Source organism: Thunnus maccoyii, chromosome 13 (genome assembly GCF_910596095.1).
Source record: "Thunnus maccoyii chromosome 13, fThuMac1.1, whole genome shotgun sequence".
In the NCBI taxonomy this organism is placed as follows: Eukaryota; Metazoa; Chordata; class Actinopteri; order Scombriformes; family Scombridae; genus Thunnus; species Thunnus maccoyii.
The window spans coordinates 29,494,498-29,510,263 of NC_056545.1; the positions used below are offsets into that span (position 1 = coordinate 29,494,498).

The window sequence follows — 15,766 nt, forward strand, 5'->3', positions numbered from 1 at the left end:
AAAAACTGACCATGTTGAATCAACACCTGTCTGACACAGCGACAGAAAATTGTTCAGTTCAGGTTTCACAAAGGTAATATTCATTGTAGGACTATGGTATTAATATATTGTATAGGTCTTCATTTTTTAGTTTCAAAACGCTGTTGATTCCATCTGCTAACGTCAAAGTTCATCTACTGTATCAGTCATTTCTATGTTTAGAAACCACACTGCTCTCTAATCTGTTTTTCTCTTTAGTAAATATACCAAGTCTGACTATAGCAACTAGCTTCAGAAGCACAGGTGATGGCGTGCTTTCATTGTACTTGGTGGACCGCTCCGTGCGTTTTAAACCCTCTGGCCATAGTCAGAATACTTACACAAGTAATACCACATGGTTAAAAAGCCACTTTGTCAAATGCATAAATAATAATTGAACATGCCACAGAAATCACTTCAGGAAAACCGCATTTCCGAAGTTTGAGTTGACAACTTAATATATTAAAGCATCCACCACACTGGACTGTGTAATTTATCATGTAGAGAGTTAAACGTTAAAGCAAACAAGCCCCCCTGCATCCTGTGTCATTCAATTGTCAGTCATGTCGCTCCACCAGTAGCTAAAGTTGTTCCGGAGTGACACGGATGGTACTCACTGACTGTGATAAGGAGGTATCCATTTAAAAAAAAAAAGAACCTCGCAGATGCAACAGCAGATAAGCTGCACAATGTATGTGCCAGCAAACATGACAGCGGAGGACGAGAGGGACTGAAGTGGTGGTGGTGGTGGGGGGGCAGGGGGGGAGAGCAAAGCAAAGCGTCTGGAAAGGATTCAGCAGGGAAACTCTTGTAGATTACATTTCCTCTCCATGAGCTTGGCCGTTCCAATTTCAGCTTGAATTTTTCTACCTTCAGTGTTCTGATGGTTATCAGCTTAGCAGAGGAAATGCTCCTGTGTGTGTGTGTGTGTGTGTGTGTGTGTGTGTGTGTGTGTGTGTGTGTGTGTGTGTGTGTGTGTGTGTGTGTGTGTTGACTGCAGGACGCACTCAGCCCCACACCACCTTTCAACATCAAAATGCCTTAGCTGCTATTCTTGGAGTTGGCTGAATAGATAATAAGGTCCATGCAAGTGGACATGAATATAGTTGCCTCCACATTCCATACTAAGACCTCAATGAATCTTTGGTAGAGAGAACATTATGGCTTTAATGAAACATCAGTTCACTTCTTCAATGTTCTTAGACTTAATTAAGACAGAATTAATAAAAGCTTTACATCCCAAATGTACCAATGACTACTCCTCTAATCATCTGGATCGGAACACTACACATATATCTCAGTCCAACTTTAAAGCAGCTAAAATAAATAGTTCTATATTAACCATGGATCACGTGATGTATTTGTAGGTGATAGTTGTCCATAGAGAACACAGAGAATTATCACCCAACTCTACAGTTATCTCTGTTTTGGTTTTATGGAAGGCAACTTTACTGTAGTGGAGATCAATAAATATGTAAGGAAAGTGGACTTATATTCACCAGGTGGCTGTTTTTTAAGTTCCCATATCAACCTAAAAGGTGATAATATGTCAGTGTTGTATTCACTTGTTTCCACTGCACCCAAGTTGCCAAAAAATCAATTGTTGCAGGTTTAAATGGGACATATTTATATCATACCGGCCCTCATTTCAGCCTCTGTCTGAAACAGGCCGTTTTAGCTCCTGTCTCTTTAAGGCCCCCCCTTCAGATGAGTCCGCTCTGTTCTGATTGGTCAGTTTCCAGAAGCTGCTCCTCAGCAGCCTGCTCCAGAGGCTATGTAAACAAACAATGGTAGTAGGATTTCACTTGTTTTCCTCCTTATTTACTCGTAATGGCAACTTTTCAAATGCATCCATACATGTTCAAGCGGAAATCAGATCTGATTTGATAAAATTAAAATAAAAAAGAAGAGAGAAAAAGAGAGAGATTGCGAGCGAGAGAGAGAGAGCAGTGGTGGTGGAGTGAGTCGAGGGAGCGGCGGTAGAGAGAGCAAAATAGTGATAGAGAGAACATAAAACATTATTTTCTGATTGTTTCAAGGCGGTTATGCTCTAAAGCGCAAATAAATAACCATCAAACACTTAACAGATGATTTACTGTGGAGACAGACCATCTTAGTTTCTGTTTCATTTTCCTCCTCTGCATTTCTCCTTTCCATTCATTCATTCACAGTTCACCTCTGTATCTGTAGTGGACAGGTGGCTCGCGGAAGCAGGCAGAATGAGCTTGGAGTGAACACGTGCACACAAACAAACGTTCATTCTCTCACTGCTCTATCTTAACGAGTACATTTCTGCAGATCTCTCAGCATTGTCTCAGTTTTTGACTGAAGAGTTTATTATCAAGGTCATCCATCTCCCTGTGAATTCCATACTCTCTGGCACAAAACATGGAGAAACCTACACCGTTCATTTATTGATCCGATATGTGCCTAATTTTATATTTTGCATATTTGTGTAATATACCAACATTACATATTCATAACTAAAGGGAACTTAAATGTTGTACATATTATTTATACAATGAATAAATCATCAAAATTATGGAAAAAAAAGAGTTATATTCATTTTTTGGCTGCCGAGCCAGTAAAAATATACAAGTGGCCTGTAAAATTCTGATCTACTGGCCAAGTGGGCCAGTGGGGAAAAAATGTTACATTGGACACTGATGTTGGATTGACTCAAAATAAACTACAGTACCCATGTTCATTATTATGAAGCCCAATGCAATGGTGTGGCTCATTGATGTGTTTTTGGACAACAGTAGAGCTCTATGGCACAGAGAAATACGATATATCAAGCTTTAGATAGAAAGTTCTACAATGCTTAGTTAGTACAATCAATTCAATGTTGGGTTTTTGTCTTTTTATTGGATTTGTCAACAAAAAGACAAAACAGAATATCACCAGACTTATCCTTTTCATGAATATGGCTTGAGATCAACGTTCTGCTAGATGCCATCTCATCCATGGTTCTCTGAGCCTTTTGCACCATACAGACGCTGTTGCAGTGCTATTTTTGTTGGTGAAGGGGAGCGCAATGTTGGCACTCTCCACCCACCCCCTTCCCAGGAGTGTGTGTGTGTGCATGTGCCTGTACGAGTGTGTGTGTGTGTGTGTGTGTTTGTTTTAGGAAATGATGCAGCACCAGTTTGTGTAAATTTATCCGCGACAGAGCTGAAACAAAAATAAGTTCACTGAAGCAGGTCCGACAACCATTTGGTTGCCATGTGCGATGTTTGCCATGTGTGCGTCATACATGTAGTGGAGCATGTCCATGTTCTTATTATTATAATTTTTTTTTTTTTTTTTTTATGAAGGAGGATTGAGGAGTGTGCTGCAGCCTACTGGGAGGACACAAACCTCCACGCTGGCATATTTGAGCTGTAGCCAACGGGAAGCTGGTTTTCACATTAATGAGTGCTCACTCGATCTTGGATTCGATTTTTTTTTTTTTTGCGCAAGGGAAGAGCCAACAGTCATGAGGATCTCTGTACTAATTAAGAAGATTATTGATTATCGTTACATGACACAGTAATCAATCAGAAAATATGTCTTTAGTATTTTATGCTCTATGCATTGTTGAACATTTTTGTGATCATTTTTGGCATTTTGGTGCTGAAAATCTTTGATTGCACAATGAATATAAAACAACTTTTTGTCATAAATTCAACTCAGTGCTTTGTACAACTTGTATAAATTAATATTTAAATGTTTTTAATAAAAGAACACCATTAACATTAAGCAGCAGTGTATTGCAGAAACCAGGTGTCAAGTTAAAATGAAATTCTTAGTAAAATCCCACATTTTTGTGGGTTTGTTACTTTTGACACGATTTGGGTTTAAAAAAACGATTTTCCGATTCAAATCGATCTTCGTTTAAACTTTCTGATATCGATTCATAAAATCCAAGAGCGATCTTTTAATATGTGCCTTTTCCTGTGGATTTTAAATCTGAAATTAATCCAGACATCTGCCTTCAGTCGTATTAATTATGACCCGTAGAAGTGATGCAGTTCAAATGATATCTATATAAGGTGATATGGTTGGGTGGATGGATAGATAGTTAAATGGCAAAAAGTGGACTTAGCTACTGGAGACTGCGATTTGCTTCCTGTTTCAACCACTGTTCACTTCCTATTTCCAAGTGCGAGTCAGGGCATTTAAAAAAAAAATGTAACATGGTGTTTACTGTCGCCATGACGACAAAGGTTGCCTAACTATAAGGAAGTGGTAATCACGTTTCAAGTTAACATTTTAATGCAAACTGTGATCTTCCCCTAACCCTAACCAAATGGTTTTTGTGCCTAAACCTAACCAGATTTTAACCACAGCATTGTCACATCATAAGATCTCCTTGTGCGAGATCTCGTAGCATGACATCTCGTGGCCAGATCTCGTTGAACATGGCGGGAGCTGCTCCACTGAAGGCAAGCCTGTTGCACGAAAGCTTTGTTAGGAAATCACAGCAAAGTGTATGTTTTCCTGAGGTATTAGTGCTGTTTACATTATAGCAGGTATGTTAGTAGCCACCTTATTTACACTGGCTGCCTGCTGATTCAATTTAAAATCTAAAGTTGGTGGTTATACACTGCAATCAAGAAAGCACTTATCTGGTCACTCAATACTCACTGTAGAGTTGCACCATATTGTGTTGTCTGCTGTACTGTGTTCGTGTTAAATAAAAAGAACATTAATGGAACTGCTAATGTAAACCTTAATATTTTAACAAGGCACCAGGTAGAGGGTTCCTTGTACAATTTACAGCATTAGTTCTCTGAGAATGTCTTTCATATCCAAGCAAAATTGGTACTGAAATATCCCTAATCGAATCGATAGGGAAACGATAACGAATCGAATCGAATCGAAACAGGACCTTGTGAATCGGAATTGAATTGATTTGGTAAATCTGAATTGATACCCAGCCCTAATTAGTAGAGTAGTGACATGAATACCACTTTACTAAAAAAAGTTAGAAAGAAAGCAAAGTTTTTAGAAAAAGGGCTAAAAATCAGGTACCCCTTGATACAGATGATTAAAGAAGGTACAATCATTTACCTGCAGTCTGAATATTCTTTTCATCTTTGTCTTATATGTTTAGCCTCTTCAGAAAATAAACTTGCCTCATTATAATAAGGGCTTTTAGCTATGCTAATAAGGTTATTTGCATGCAAACCACCTGTCCTTAGGGAATTACAAAAATTTTCCACTGTACTGTAAATTTACCACTATCCATTTTACTTGAGACTTTAATCTAATTTTTAAAAGCAGGAAGGAACACAATCAAACTGGAATCCGTAATATCCAAACAAACATTTGCATAAATACAAAGAAAACAAGAATTGCAGTCTGATTGGACCAGTGACGCCATTGTCAGCAGTTCGAAAGAAAGCGATGAATCTTGCAAACTGTCATACCCCAGGGAAATCCTCATGTCTTCATTATGGCTGTGGGGCATATTTGAATATGTGAAGGATGTTCATTAAGAAGTTCAGTCTGAAAGAATACACTGGAAAGGTTATAGATTTAAAATTCAAGTATAAAATGTCATTGGAAATGGATGAGGACGAGTGAAAAGAACCTTTTTAGTGAAGCCATTCCTCTGAGTGAGAATAGGAAAATGCCAAAGGACTCAGTGTTCTTCATGAAACTAGCATCATGTTGACAAAGATGATGGGTATTAAGTCAGTAAGAGTAAAAATATTTTAGTTTCCTCTCACTGAGCTGCTGAGGGTGATGTTGCCTTGTGGAGATTTAACCTTGTGAGGCCTTAACAAATTCTGAACATACCAATTTGCGTTTGCTGACTCTGGCTTGTAATCATTTAATTAACTGTCCCTTTTCAATAGCCAACTCAGTGTTCGAGGTTCATGAGCAGCAAGCAACACAACAGTGTGTTGATCTTGTGTAAAATCTCTTCAGTGAGTGTGCATATGGGTGAGTTGCTTCCTGCTTTTTGTGACTTGCTTCACATCTAAATCTGAACACGCTCAGCTAAGCAGTCACCACAGAAGTGCTCACTTCTCCTTCTTTGTATGTTTTACTTCAACATCAGAACACCTTGCTCTGTATCCCTCGCTGCGATATTTGCCATACATAATAGTAACACTGAGCAGCTTCCAGAACACTTTAGAGATATGAAATCCCATAAAAACTTCTCTTCTTTGACCCCTGAGATGAAACCTTTCAAACAACAGCGTACATCAATCTGCCACATTTGATCTTGGCTGAACCCAGACTTAACAATGTCCACAACAATGTTGAAACGTCCTTCACCGAGTTTCAAATCCATGCCTCATCTACCTTGTGGGTGAGGATGAGTCCAATCAACAAGAGCAGATGAATAAATGATACTAGTTTGAATTGTAAGTGTGGGCTGGTGTGGAGCAGGGTGTTGCGAGGCTGGGTGGAGGGAGGGCTGCTGGCTCAGGTTAATGAGGTGGTCTGGGAGTGTGGACTGCGTCCTGGCTGCAGTGTGTGTGGAGCTCGCTTTAGCCTGGGGGGGATTTGTAGCCCTGGTAAGACTATCTTCGCCTCCGGCTGTGTATGCACTTGCGCCTTTAAGTGTGTGTATGAATGTATGTGTGCTTGCACGTTACAGCGAGAGAGAAGTGTGTGTGGTACTGCCCTCAGGATGACACTGGTTGAAGCTTTGCTATGTCTGTGTTTAGTGTTGGCATTTGTGCATTAATATACATGTCTGTGTTTGCATGCATGCCCATTCCCATGTGTATGTGGGGTGTTTGCGCTCTGATCTGTGTGTTTTCCGATTTCTGTGTTGAGTCCGACCACAAATGTGTACACAGGGCCCCCCTCCTCGGCCCCACTCTCATTACCATTCTGCCCTTCCCTCCACCATTTTACTCAACGCCATCAAGGCCTCGCCTCCTGGTGTTTGCATTGTAAATCAGGCCTGACAATAAGGCGATGATTAGATCCTACTCATATTCAAAAACACCTGATTTATTTATTCATCTTCCTCTCTTGCAGGGCCTCAAGATGCATAATATCTGACCAAGGTGACATACCCACTTCCAAATGTTATTCATTGCATTTGCAGGTCAACCTCCTAACCAACAAACTCAAACAGGACAGATTAAATGAGATTTTGATGGGAGGAAATGCAAATGACATCTCCTCCGCTCCTTCTTTCCACAGAAAAGCCATTCAGCTGCTTCTCTCCTTCATGCATGTATACATGTAAGATCGGATCAAGTATCAGAGTGGGTTAAAGTGCTGAAATCTGTCACCAGTTCAACATTTGGATTTGAATCTAGCCTTGGGTGTAAAACTGTGATACGCTGTGTCTGTTTTCATGAATATGAGCGAGATATTATTTATGGAAAGCTTCAGGATTCTGAGAAGCGGTTCCAATTGATCACTAGTTAAGTCAGAAAAGCCTTCGCACTGTTGTTGTTTTGGTTTTTAAGAAATTGGCATCATGGGAATTGTGCTGATTTTTCTCAGACTGCCCTTGTGAGATTATTTCATTATTTTTTCAAACCATTTCTGTGGGTAATGAAAGCATGTGATTCTGACAGGCTTCTACTAGTTTGGTGAAAACATCAACATGGAAAATTTTGAATGCTCCAAGTAATCAATACTACATAAAATACAAGAGTATAAACGTAAATATCAGCATGATTTATTCTGTGTTCTAGTCATTGGATCTATGCTTTAATGAGTCAAGTTAAATGAGAATGAATGAAACTAGGTCAAATAAAAAAAAAAAAACACCTAGAGTACCTAAAATACAAAGGCATGTTGCAACATCTTCAGGATGAAAAGTGTTTTTAGACTCAATAATGGGATAGCACAATGGACGGCAATGTCATTCAGTCCATCACATTGGTTCATGTGGAGTACGACTACTGCAAGAGGGGTTGACACAAAATTTAGTCCAGAAATTCATAGTTCCCAGAGGATGCAACCTACTGACTTTGATGATCCCCTGACTTTTCCTGTAGCGCCACCATGAGGTCAACATTTGTGGTTTTGAACGAAATGTCTCCACAAGTATTGATGTAGATGTTTTGCCATCAAATTTGGTCCAGACATTCATGTCCTCCTCAGGATGAATTTTAAAAACCTTTCATCTAGCGCCATCATCAGGTCAAACTGTGACTTTGTGTGATACTTCGGTTTACAACTGAATACTAACAAAACCAATGATAATACAGCTATAACTGTATGCTAAGATGCTAAACTAAGATGGAAAATGGTAAACATTATACCTTCTTAGCATGTTGACATTGTCGTTGTGAGCATATTAGCATATGACTATGCCTAAATACAGCCTGACATGGCCACTAGCATGTCTGTTGACTTGTTTTCTTATATACTCATGTTAACACTCAGGGTTGTAAACACTCATCATGCTGCATCCTCTCCACTCCAATCATCGCCCCATGTTTGGTTTGGTAGGAGAGTTGAGTTGCGTTCAGGAGCGCAGAACATCACAGTCTCAGTCACATCAAACAGCCGACTCCGACTGTTATTTTCAGTTTTACATGTGAGGAATGAATTCATTACCTGTGCTCTACAACTTGTGTAACACCTCCCTTCACTGCTTCATAAGTCTGATGCTGCAGAGGGTGAAGTGTTGATATTTCAACATGACAGAGACACATCTTTGCATAGCACAGGTATTTTAATAAAGTGGTGTGAGACCCCTGCTAGGTCACGATCTGGAGTGTGAGAACTGTTCTCCATGATGCTGCTCTCTGTGTTTAAATAACAAGTAGGATCATTTTTCTTTTTTTTTCATCACCTTGGTTTGTCGCAGGAAGCATTTCCATTCTACATTTAATAGGAGAACAGCATTGTACAATATATTCAACTTCGAACCAAAGCGGACAAGAAAAAAGCTTCGGACATGGTTGAAATGTGAAGGCCAGAGGCAGTGATCACATCATATGTGACCAGATATGGATTTTCATTTCAATGCCGGTGGTAAACAGGGTGAAACTGCAGCTACACCACTGACTAACCTTACATCAATACAGCAGAGGCCCATTCTATGCCTGGGAATTGTTGGAAAATTGAATGCTGAATAGAAGCGTTTCTTACTGCACAGAATCCGATGAAAGAGTACGAGTGCCTCCAATCCAAATTCACGGAACCCTTTGATGTTTCTTGGAATAATTTTATGCCTACTTCTCATTTTCCATTTTATGCTTGCTTTTGAATTTTGATTGCGACTACAGGCACTTTTCAATTGATATGCATTATGAACTCTGTAATAATTCAAAGGCCTTTGTTGAGGAACAAACATGTCATTTGTCCTCAAAATGAATTTTACCACTTATTGTGTAACTGTACACCTTTGGTGAGTGCAGAGAGTGGTTGCCTGACGATTATTGTCTCCTTTTTCAAGATGTTAGGAGAGAGATTTATACTTTTAGTTTCATGAGGGAAGTTTCTTGGTGTATCTGATTACACTATTGAAAGTCTTGTTTGTTGTTTTTTCCAGTGTTCTTGTCTGTTCTTGTATGTACATTCATGCCTCAGCAGCCATGGTATGGCATGTGTTTGTGCACATGTTATGTGTGTCTGTGTGTGTATTTATGGATGCACGATTGCCTGCTTAAATTTGGCGTTTGGTGGCTGGTTCCTTCGAGGGATGGCGAAACTTGAGAGGCCGCCTAAAATACTGTGCAGTAATTGGAATTGCTTTATCTTCAGTCTCATCAATTAATGTGCAATTTTCCATTTAATCACTAACACGCTCGCTGCATTTGCAATTAAAATGAGGACTGATAACAGAGAAGATGCCTTTCAGCTGATAGTTGGAATGAGAACAGAAACCAGAAGACGCAATCAGTACACAAAATGAGTTGCAGAGACATGCACATGGCACACAAATGTGTGAACACCCATAGTGCAAACAGTCATGCTCATATAATGCTGCACTGAATACATGCATATGCAGCTCACACAAGCACAGTATGACATGATAAAACATGCAGATTTGCAGCTAAAACCCCAAATTAGAACTCGTCAATGAAACTAAACCAACATTTAACATCTGAATTTTGGCAGCAGTGCTGGACTCGGATGCCACTCTAATCGAGAAGGGTCTCAGCCAGTTCTCTTGTCTTTGACTTTTCCAGTCAGAGATATTGCCAGGGTCTGGGTCTCAGTGGGGGATGAGCTCACTGGCGGGGAACGTCTGTCATGTATTGTCCTGATTCTGAAGAGGGGGATGAGATGTTCGCATCACTTCCTGTCTGGCATCAGGAATCTGAAAACTACCCAAAAAGTGTCTTTTTATTCGTGGAGTGCAGGGCTCAACACACAGATGTGTGAGACTGTAGCATGCAGCAGACGGTTTATAACACTGAAAGCAGGAGTTCTGTGCAATACTTCTGTAAAAGTGTTCATTCTTGCCAGAATTAAGCATACAGCTGAATGAACATCACATTAATGCTCTTTTAATAATCCCACTTAGTGTGTCTGTAATATTCAGTTATACATTTATAATGTGGTCATTGTTCTAAATGGTATGTTTTCATTTTGTATGATACCAATGAATGATATTCCTTTTATAATATTTCCTTGCATGGCATTCTTGTAAAATGTATTATATGATTATTATAGTTCTTTTTCATCAGGCCATAACCTCACGGCTCAGAGTCACATACTGCAAATCCTTGGCTTTAGTGGTCAGGCGGATTTACTGCACATTTTTATTTCCTGAGGCAGTAGCTCTGAACGGATGTTGCAACCAGTGCAGAGATTTTGCTCAGATGTTCCAGTTCCATTTCACTAGCTCATAATCAAGCGTTTTCCTCCAGGTCAATACCATTCAGTCCATGTGCATCAGTCCATTGTAATTGCTGCCTGCCCTTCATGACCACACAAGGCATTATTATGTGGCATTATAAGGCATTCACAAGTTCAGTGGCTCAAGGTATCCAGCAAACATTTGGACTTTGAAAAAATGTTGATTTGATGGTCCGCACCATTATTTTAAGCACCAAATTGACCTTTGTAGTGTCTGAATCAATCAAGTTAAGAGATCAGGACTTTAAATTTATGTTTTAAAGAAAACAATGTTGTTTGATGAATAAAAGGTTTATTAAAGTTTGCCCTCACATTTATCAAAACACCCTTTCCCCTCTGGTCAAATGGGTAATTTACAGGACATTTTCATGCAGCGTATACACATAGGTTATATGTGGCTTCAGGATGGAGTACCTGCTGTGCTTGCCTATAGTAAGATGGGCTGATGGTAGGGGGTCTATGTGTGTGTGTTTGTATGAGTGTGTGTGTGTGTGTGTAACATACCCCTGAACCAATTAGCTCCTTCAGTGGGGGTGGGAGCGACGGTTACAGCGGTGTTCCACAGGGTACAGCCCTCAGCCCTGTGGGGTTCCGGCCAATAGCAATTAGTCCACCGACAAGAGCCCTAATTAGCCCTCTTGATTGGCTTGGTAACAGCGTAACAACAACACCAGCAGCCAACACATACAGACGACCAAGGTGACTCCACTGTGATGCGTTGCTTTAAAGCCAACTGTAATTAGCAAACAAGCATGGCAGTATGTAATTGGTAAACAAGTAGTCGAGTTTGTTTGCGGTGTCATTATGAACCTGCTGGTATGTAAAGTATTTCTGTAAAGGGCTTCATGATTGAGTTTGTGTTGCTTTGTCTTTTTAGAAGTGTTGTTAGATCACTCAATACATCATCCCAGCCCTTCTGTCAGCTCCATGCAATACATGCAGGGGCAAAGAAATAATTTAGTTAATGGAGAAGGGGAAAAAGAATTGTGAGAGGGAAGAGAGTGAGATGCTGCATGAAAATCCCATCTATTATTTAATCATAGCAGCACCTGGTGGCTGTTGCTGTAATAGAATTTACAATCAGAACTTGCACTTGATTCATGTCTCTTTTTTTTTCTGTTTTTCCCCAGTCTCAATGTGAAGCTATCCCATGATGCAACATGTGTCCCCAGCACCTGCAGTGACAATGATGGCCACCACCCAGAGCGTTCCTCCACCATCGTACCAGGAGAGCCAACAGGTCAGAGGCTTCATCAGAATGTACCTGAGCACTTATAGTACCAGCTCATACCACTTTAAATGCCAAAGTCAGAACAGTTTTGGTTATTTAGACAGATTTTTATATGTGTGTTATCTCTGCTTTGCTGATTTGAAGTGGGAAAGGCTCAGTTGGAAATAGGGGATGTCATATATTTCCGTGCACCAATCAGAATTTAGCAATCTAAAAGCATTTAGCTTATAGTTTTTTGTCCTCAAATCTTAACTTTAATTGTTGCTTATTTAGTCATGATTATTTATTGCTATAAGAAAAAACAAAAATTGAAGTTTTCCGGTGCTTTAAATCAGTAATCACATGATAATAATTCCATTTACACATAGCACTGTAAAGTCTAGGAATGTGTTTGTGGCAGATAATAAAAGACAAATAAACTGTGAGACTCTATGTTTATACAGATACAGAAAAAAGGTACAATAGAGTTACAATTAACTCACTATAGAAAACAACACACTTAAAGTGGCCAGTGACAAAGAATAAAAATAGAGTAAAAATAACATAAGCTACAGTAATATCATTATAAAACATAATGTCTTAGTGTCTATAGGAATATTTAAATGATTTTTTATGAGGTTGACTTGCACTTCATAATTAAGACATGAGTGCAAGAGTGATACACACTGTATGTCAAAGAGTTTAACTGAACAAAGTGGAGGAATAAAGGTCATGCCCCAGCCTGCAGTGTTCAACACAACACGTGATGCCACCAACAGGTCAGTGTAATTAATGGAGCCTGACTGTGGCTGGACCCAAGCTTTGTCTAATGCTGCAGACCATCCCGTGGAGGGGAAGCAGAGCAGGTTCATCCGACCGCCTCAACCCTCCTCCTCGTCCACACCACCTCTGTCTGCTTTCGCCCAAAGGATTAGTGCCAGGGGAGAGCTCCCGAGCTGCAGTCTGCGTGCTCGGCAAATGCAAATGAGAGCTAGTTAAGTGTGAAGAAGCTAATTTATTTCCCATTTGGTGCTGGGATTAAGTCTTGAAGCTTCCTCCCACCCCACCTCGACTCAAAAAAAAAAAAAAAAGGCAGGGGGCAGTGGGTTGGGGGTTGTTAGACTCATTTCCTCAGAGAGAAAGGAAAGCGGGGTAAAAGATGAAGAAGACAATGGATCGTGTTCATAAAACATGTCACTCTCCTGTCCACACCACAGCACAAATAACACCAAAAGAAATGATCAGATTCTCTAATGATTCCATGTTAAACCCTCACTTGTCTTCAGAGCAATTGAATAGAAGATGTATTGTGCTAGCAGTAAGGTAATCTCAGTACAAGTTGGTCACTGATAACTCAGGTGTGAACACACTCACTGAAGTGGCACTGTTCAATTGCTTAATACTAATTGAATATTTATCCGTTAACAGGAATCTATATATGACCTGAGTGTTCCTTGTTCAATTACTGAATCTTTCCTATCTCATTCATTTTGCTTAACAGCTTCATTACAAGGCTGCTGACCTGTCAAGCAACAATGATTCAATCCAGCTACATCCTCATTTGTAGTCTGTCAGCATCAGATGCATGTTGCACCTTATTGCTTTTGAAAAGTGATTAAAAATTTACTTAGACCACACAAGCAGCCGCAAGCTCATGACAAGCAGTAGAATGCAAGGAATGTGCATGATTGAGAAACAGGTTATTTTCATGTGATTTTCAAATTTGGCCTGTTTTACAGTTGTTTACAGATGTTTGGTTTTGTGGTAGTAGCTTAAATTAAATCCATTTTATGTTTATTTTTTCTGTCCCCAGATGACGGGCACCACTCAGCAGAACACCAAGACCCCACAGGTCCATATCCCAGCAGCCTCTGCAGCAGGAAATACCTCTGTCAGTGTGACCCTTGACCCCCAGGCCCAGCTTGAGTCTGACAAGAGAGCTGTTTACAGGTAAATTCAATCACCTTTGAGATATTCATGTACTACAGCAACCCTGTCTCTGTGGGATTAAATTTGTCTCATAATAATCATGTAAATCTCACAAGAATCAAACACAAAAAATAAATTGAAAGTAAACAAAAATAAATTGAAACAAAAAGTACCTCAAAAAAAAATGTAAGTCATACCACTTGTTGCACTTCCGGACCATTGACCCATCCCCCAAAAGTACTTGACCAATGGGGATGCAGCCCTGTAACACCTGCCCCCATGAAAGCTTAAAGAGGACCTATTATGCTCATTTCAGCTCTAAATTTTTTATTTTTGGACTCCACTACAGTAGCTTGGGATGATTCACAGTTCAAAAAACTCCTTATTTATCTTATACTGGCCCTTTATGCAGCCCCTCAATATACACAGTTTCTCTTACACTCTGTTTTAGCTCCTGTCTGTTTAAGGCCCCCCCTCCCGATGAGCCCACTCTGTTCTGATTGGTCATCTTTACGTATCAGAGTTGTGTATCTTTACTGTCAATGTAAACCTGCTTTACTGCTTCAAATTAAAAGCTTTTCAATGACTAACTAATGGGAGACTTTTATTATGAAGAATTTACAGGAAGTAAAAACGTGTTCCTCACTGAATTAGCTTCATTAGCAGTGCTAAAAACTGGTCCAAATAACAACATATGGAGATATTTGGAGCTATTTGCAGCGAAACTGAAAAAGTGACTGTAAAAGAGAAATTCCGATCAGTGAAAGAAAAGTGAGAATATTTTGTAATTAAAGGTATTTTTTTTGTTTCAATTTATTTCTATTCACTTTCAATTTGTTTATTTTTTTATTCTTGTGAAAGTTCCATTATTATGACACAAATCTAATCCCATATATCTCCTAGAAATTACATTTGTATACTACTAAATTGCAACAGTAACTTTGTGTTGAAGGATACATAATGCCAGCGGAATTATGTTTTCTGTCAACATAATGAGAACATTTTGTTAATTATTGCATCTGGTAAGTTGCATAAATGTTGATACTGAATTCAGGAGTAAAATGTTTCTGCCAAAACATATGATTATGTTTGCTACGTAATTGGGAAAACTGTTAAGTAGTATATAAACATAATTTCAAGGAGACAGAGTTATATTATAGGTTTACACATATGTCTTAAGTGAAAGATGCAAAAGTTTGAACTCCGAAATAGTTGCCATAGAGCACAGAGCACTGACCACAGTGAACACCAGTTTATTTTTACAACTGTTAATCACTTTGTCTTTTGCTAAATAATATCACTATTTGGCTCAAAATTTGTCAAACTGGGTCCAGCGGTGTGCACTATTCTGCCTGTGACTTTCCTTTCACTTGTTCTTCCTTTGAAATAATTATTGCATGTTCTCTCTTGCACCCTGCTGGCTGTAAGAAATTGTACTAAATTGGCTTGATGCGCTACTTCCAGATGAAGGCCAAAAGCACTAGTGTTGTTTTTAATATGTTCCCTTAAACTAGCAATGACATAAAGCTTTTGAAAATTGTACTTGAAAGGTGTCTCCTTCAATTTTCACTTAGTATCGCTCATAAACCGAAGAGCACCTTCAGTAAATGCTTTCACTCATCAAAGCTGAGCAGAAGCACCCTCCATTTCCTCTTCTTTGACTTTAATAAATTGACTTTAAAATAACCATTTGATATACGGGCAATAGTCAGGCTGTTTCTCTGACTGCGGTGATCACTATGATAGGCTCTTGCCCCCTGTGACTTTGATTATTAGGATGAGACAATGAGTGGATCTGTGAATGCATAAATGAATGAATGAATGACT

The 15,766-nt window shown here is 39.4% G+C and overlaps 1 protein-coding gene across 1 annotated transcript in view; it reads left to right on the forward strand.

Annotated features, from left to right (window-relative positions):
- pknox2 (pbx/knotted 1 homeobox 2) overlaps window positions 1-15,766 on the forward strand; it is a 121,120-nt gene that overhangs the window by 52,872 nt on the left and 52,482 nt on the right. The window contains exons 4-5 of the mRNA XM_042431854.1: window positions 11,931-12,040; window positions 13,824-13,960. Coding sequence (XP_042287788.1) covers window positions 11,951-12,040; window positions 13,824-13,960 — 227 coding nt within the window. The 5' untranslated portion in view covers window positions 11,931-11,950. The remainder of the gene's footprint in view (window positions 1-11,930; window positions 12,041-13,823; window positions 13,961-15,766) is intronic.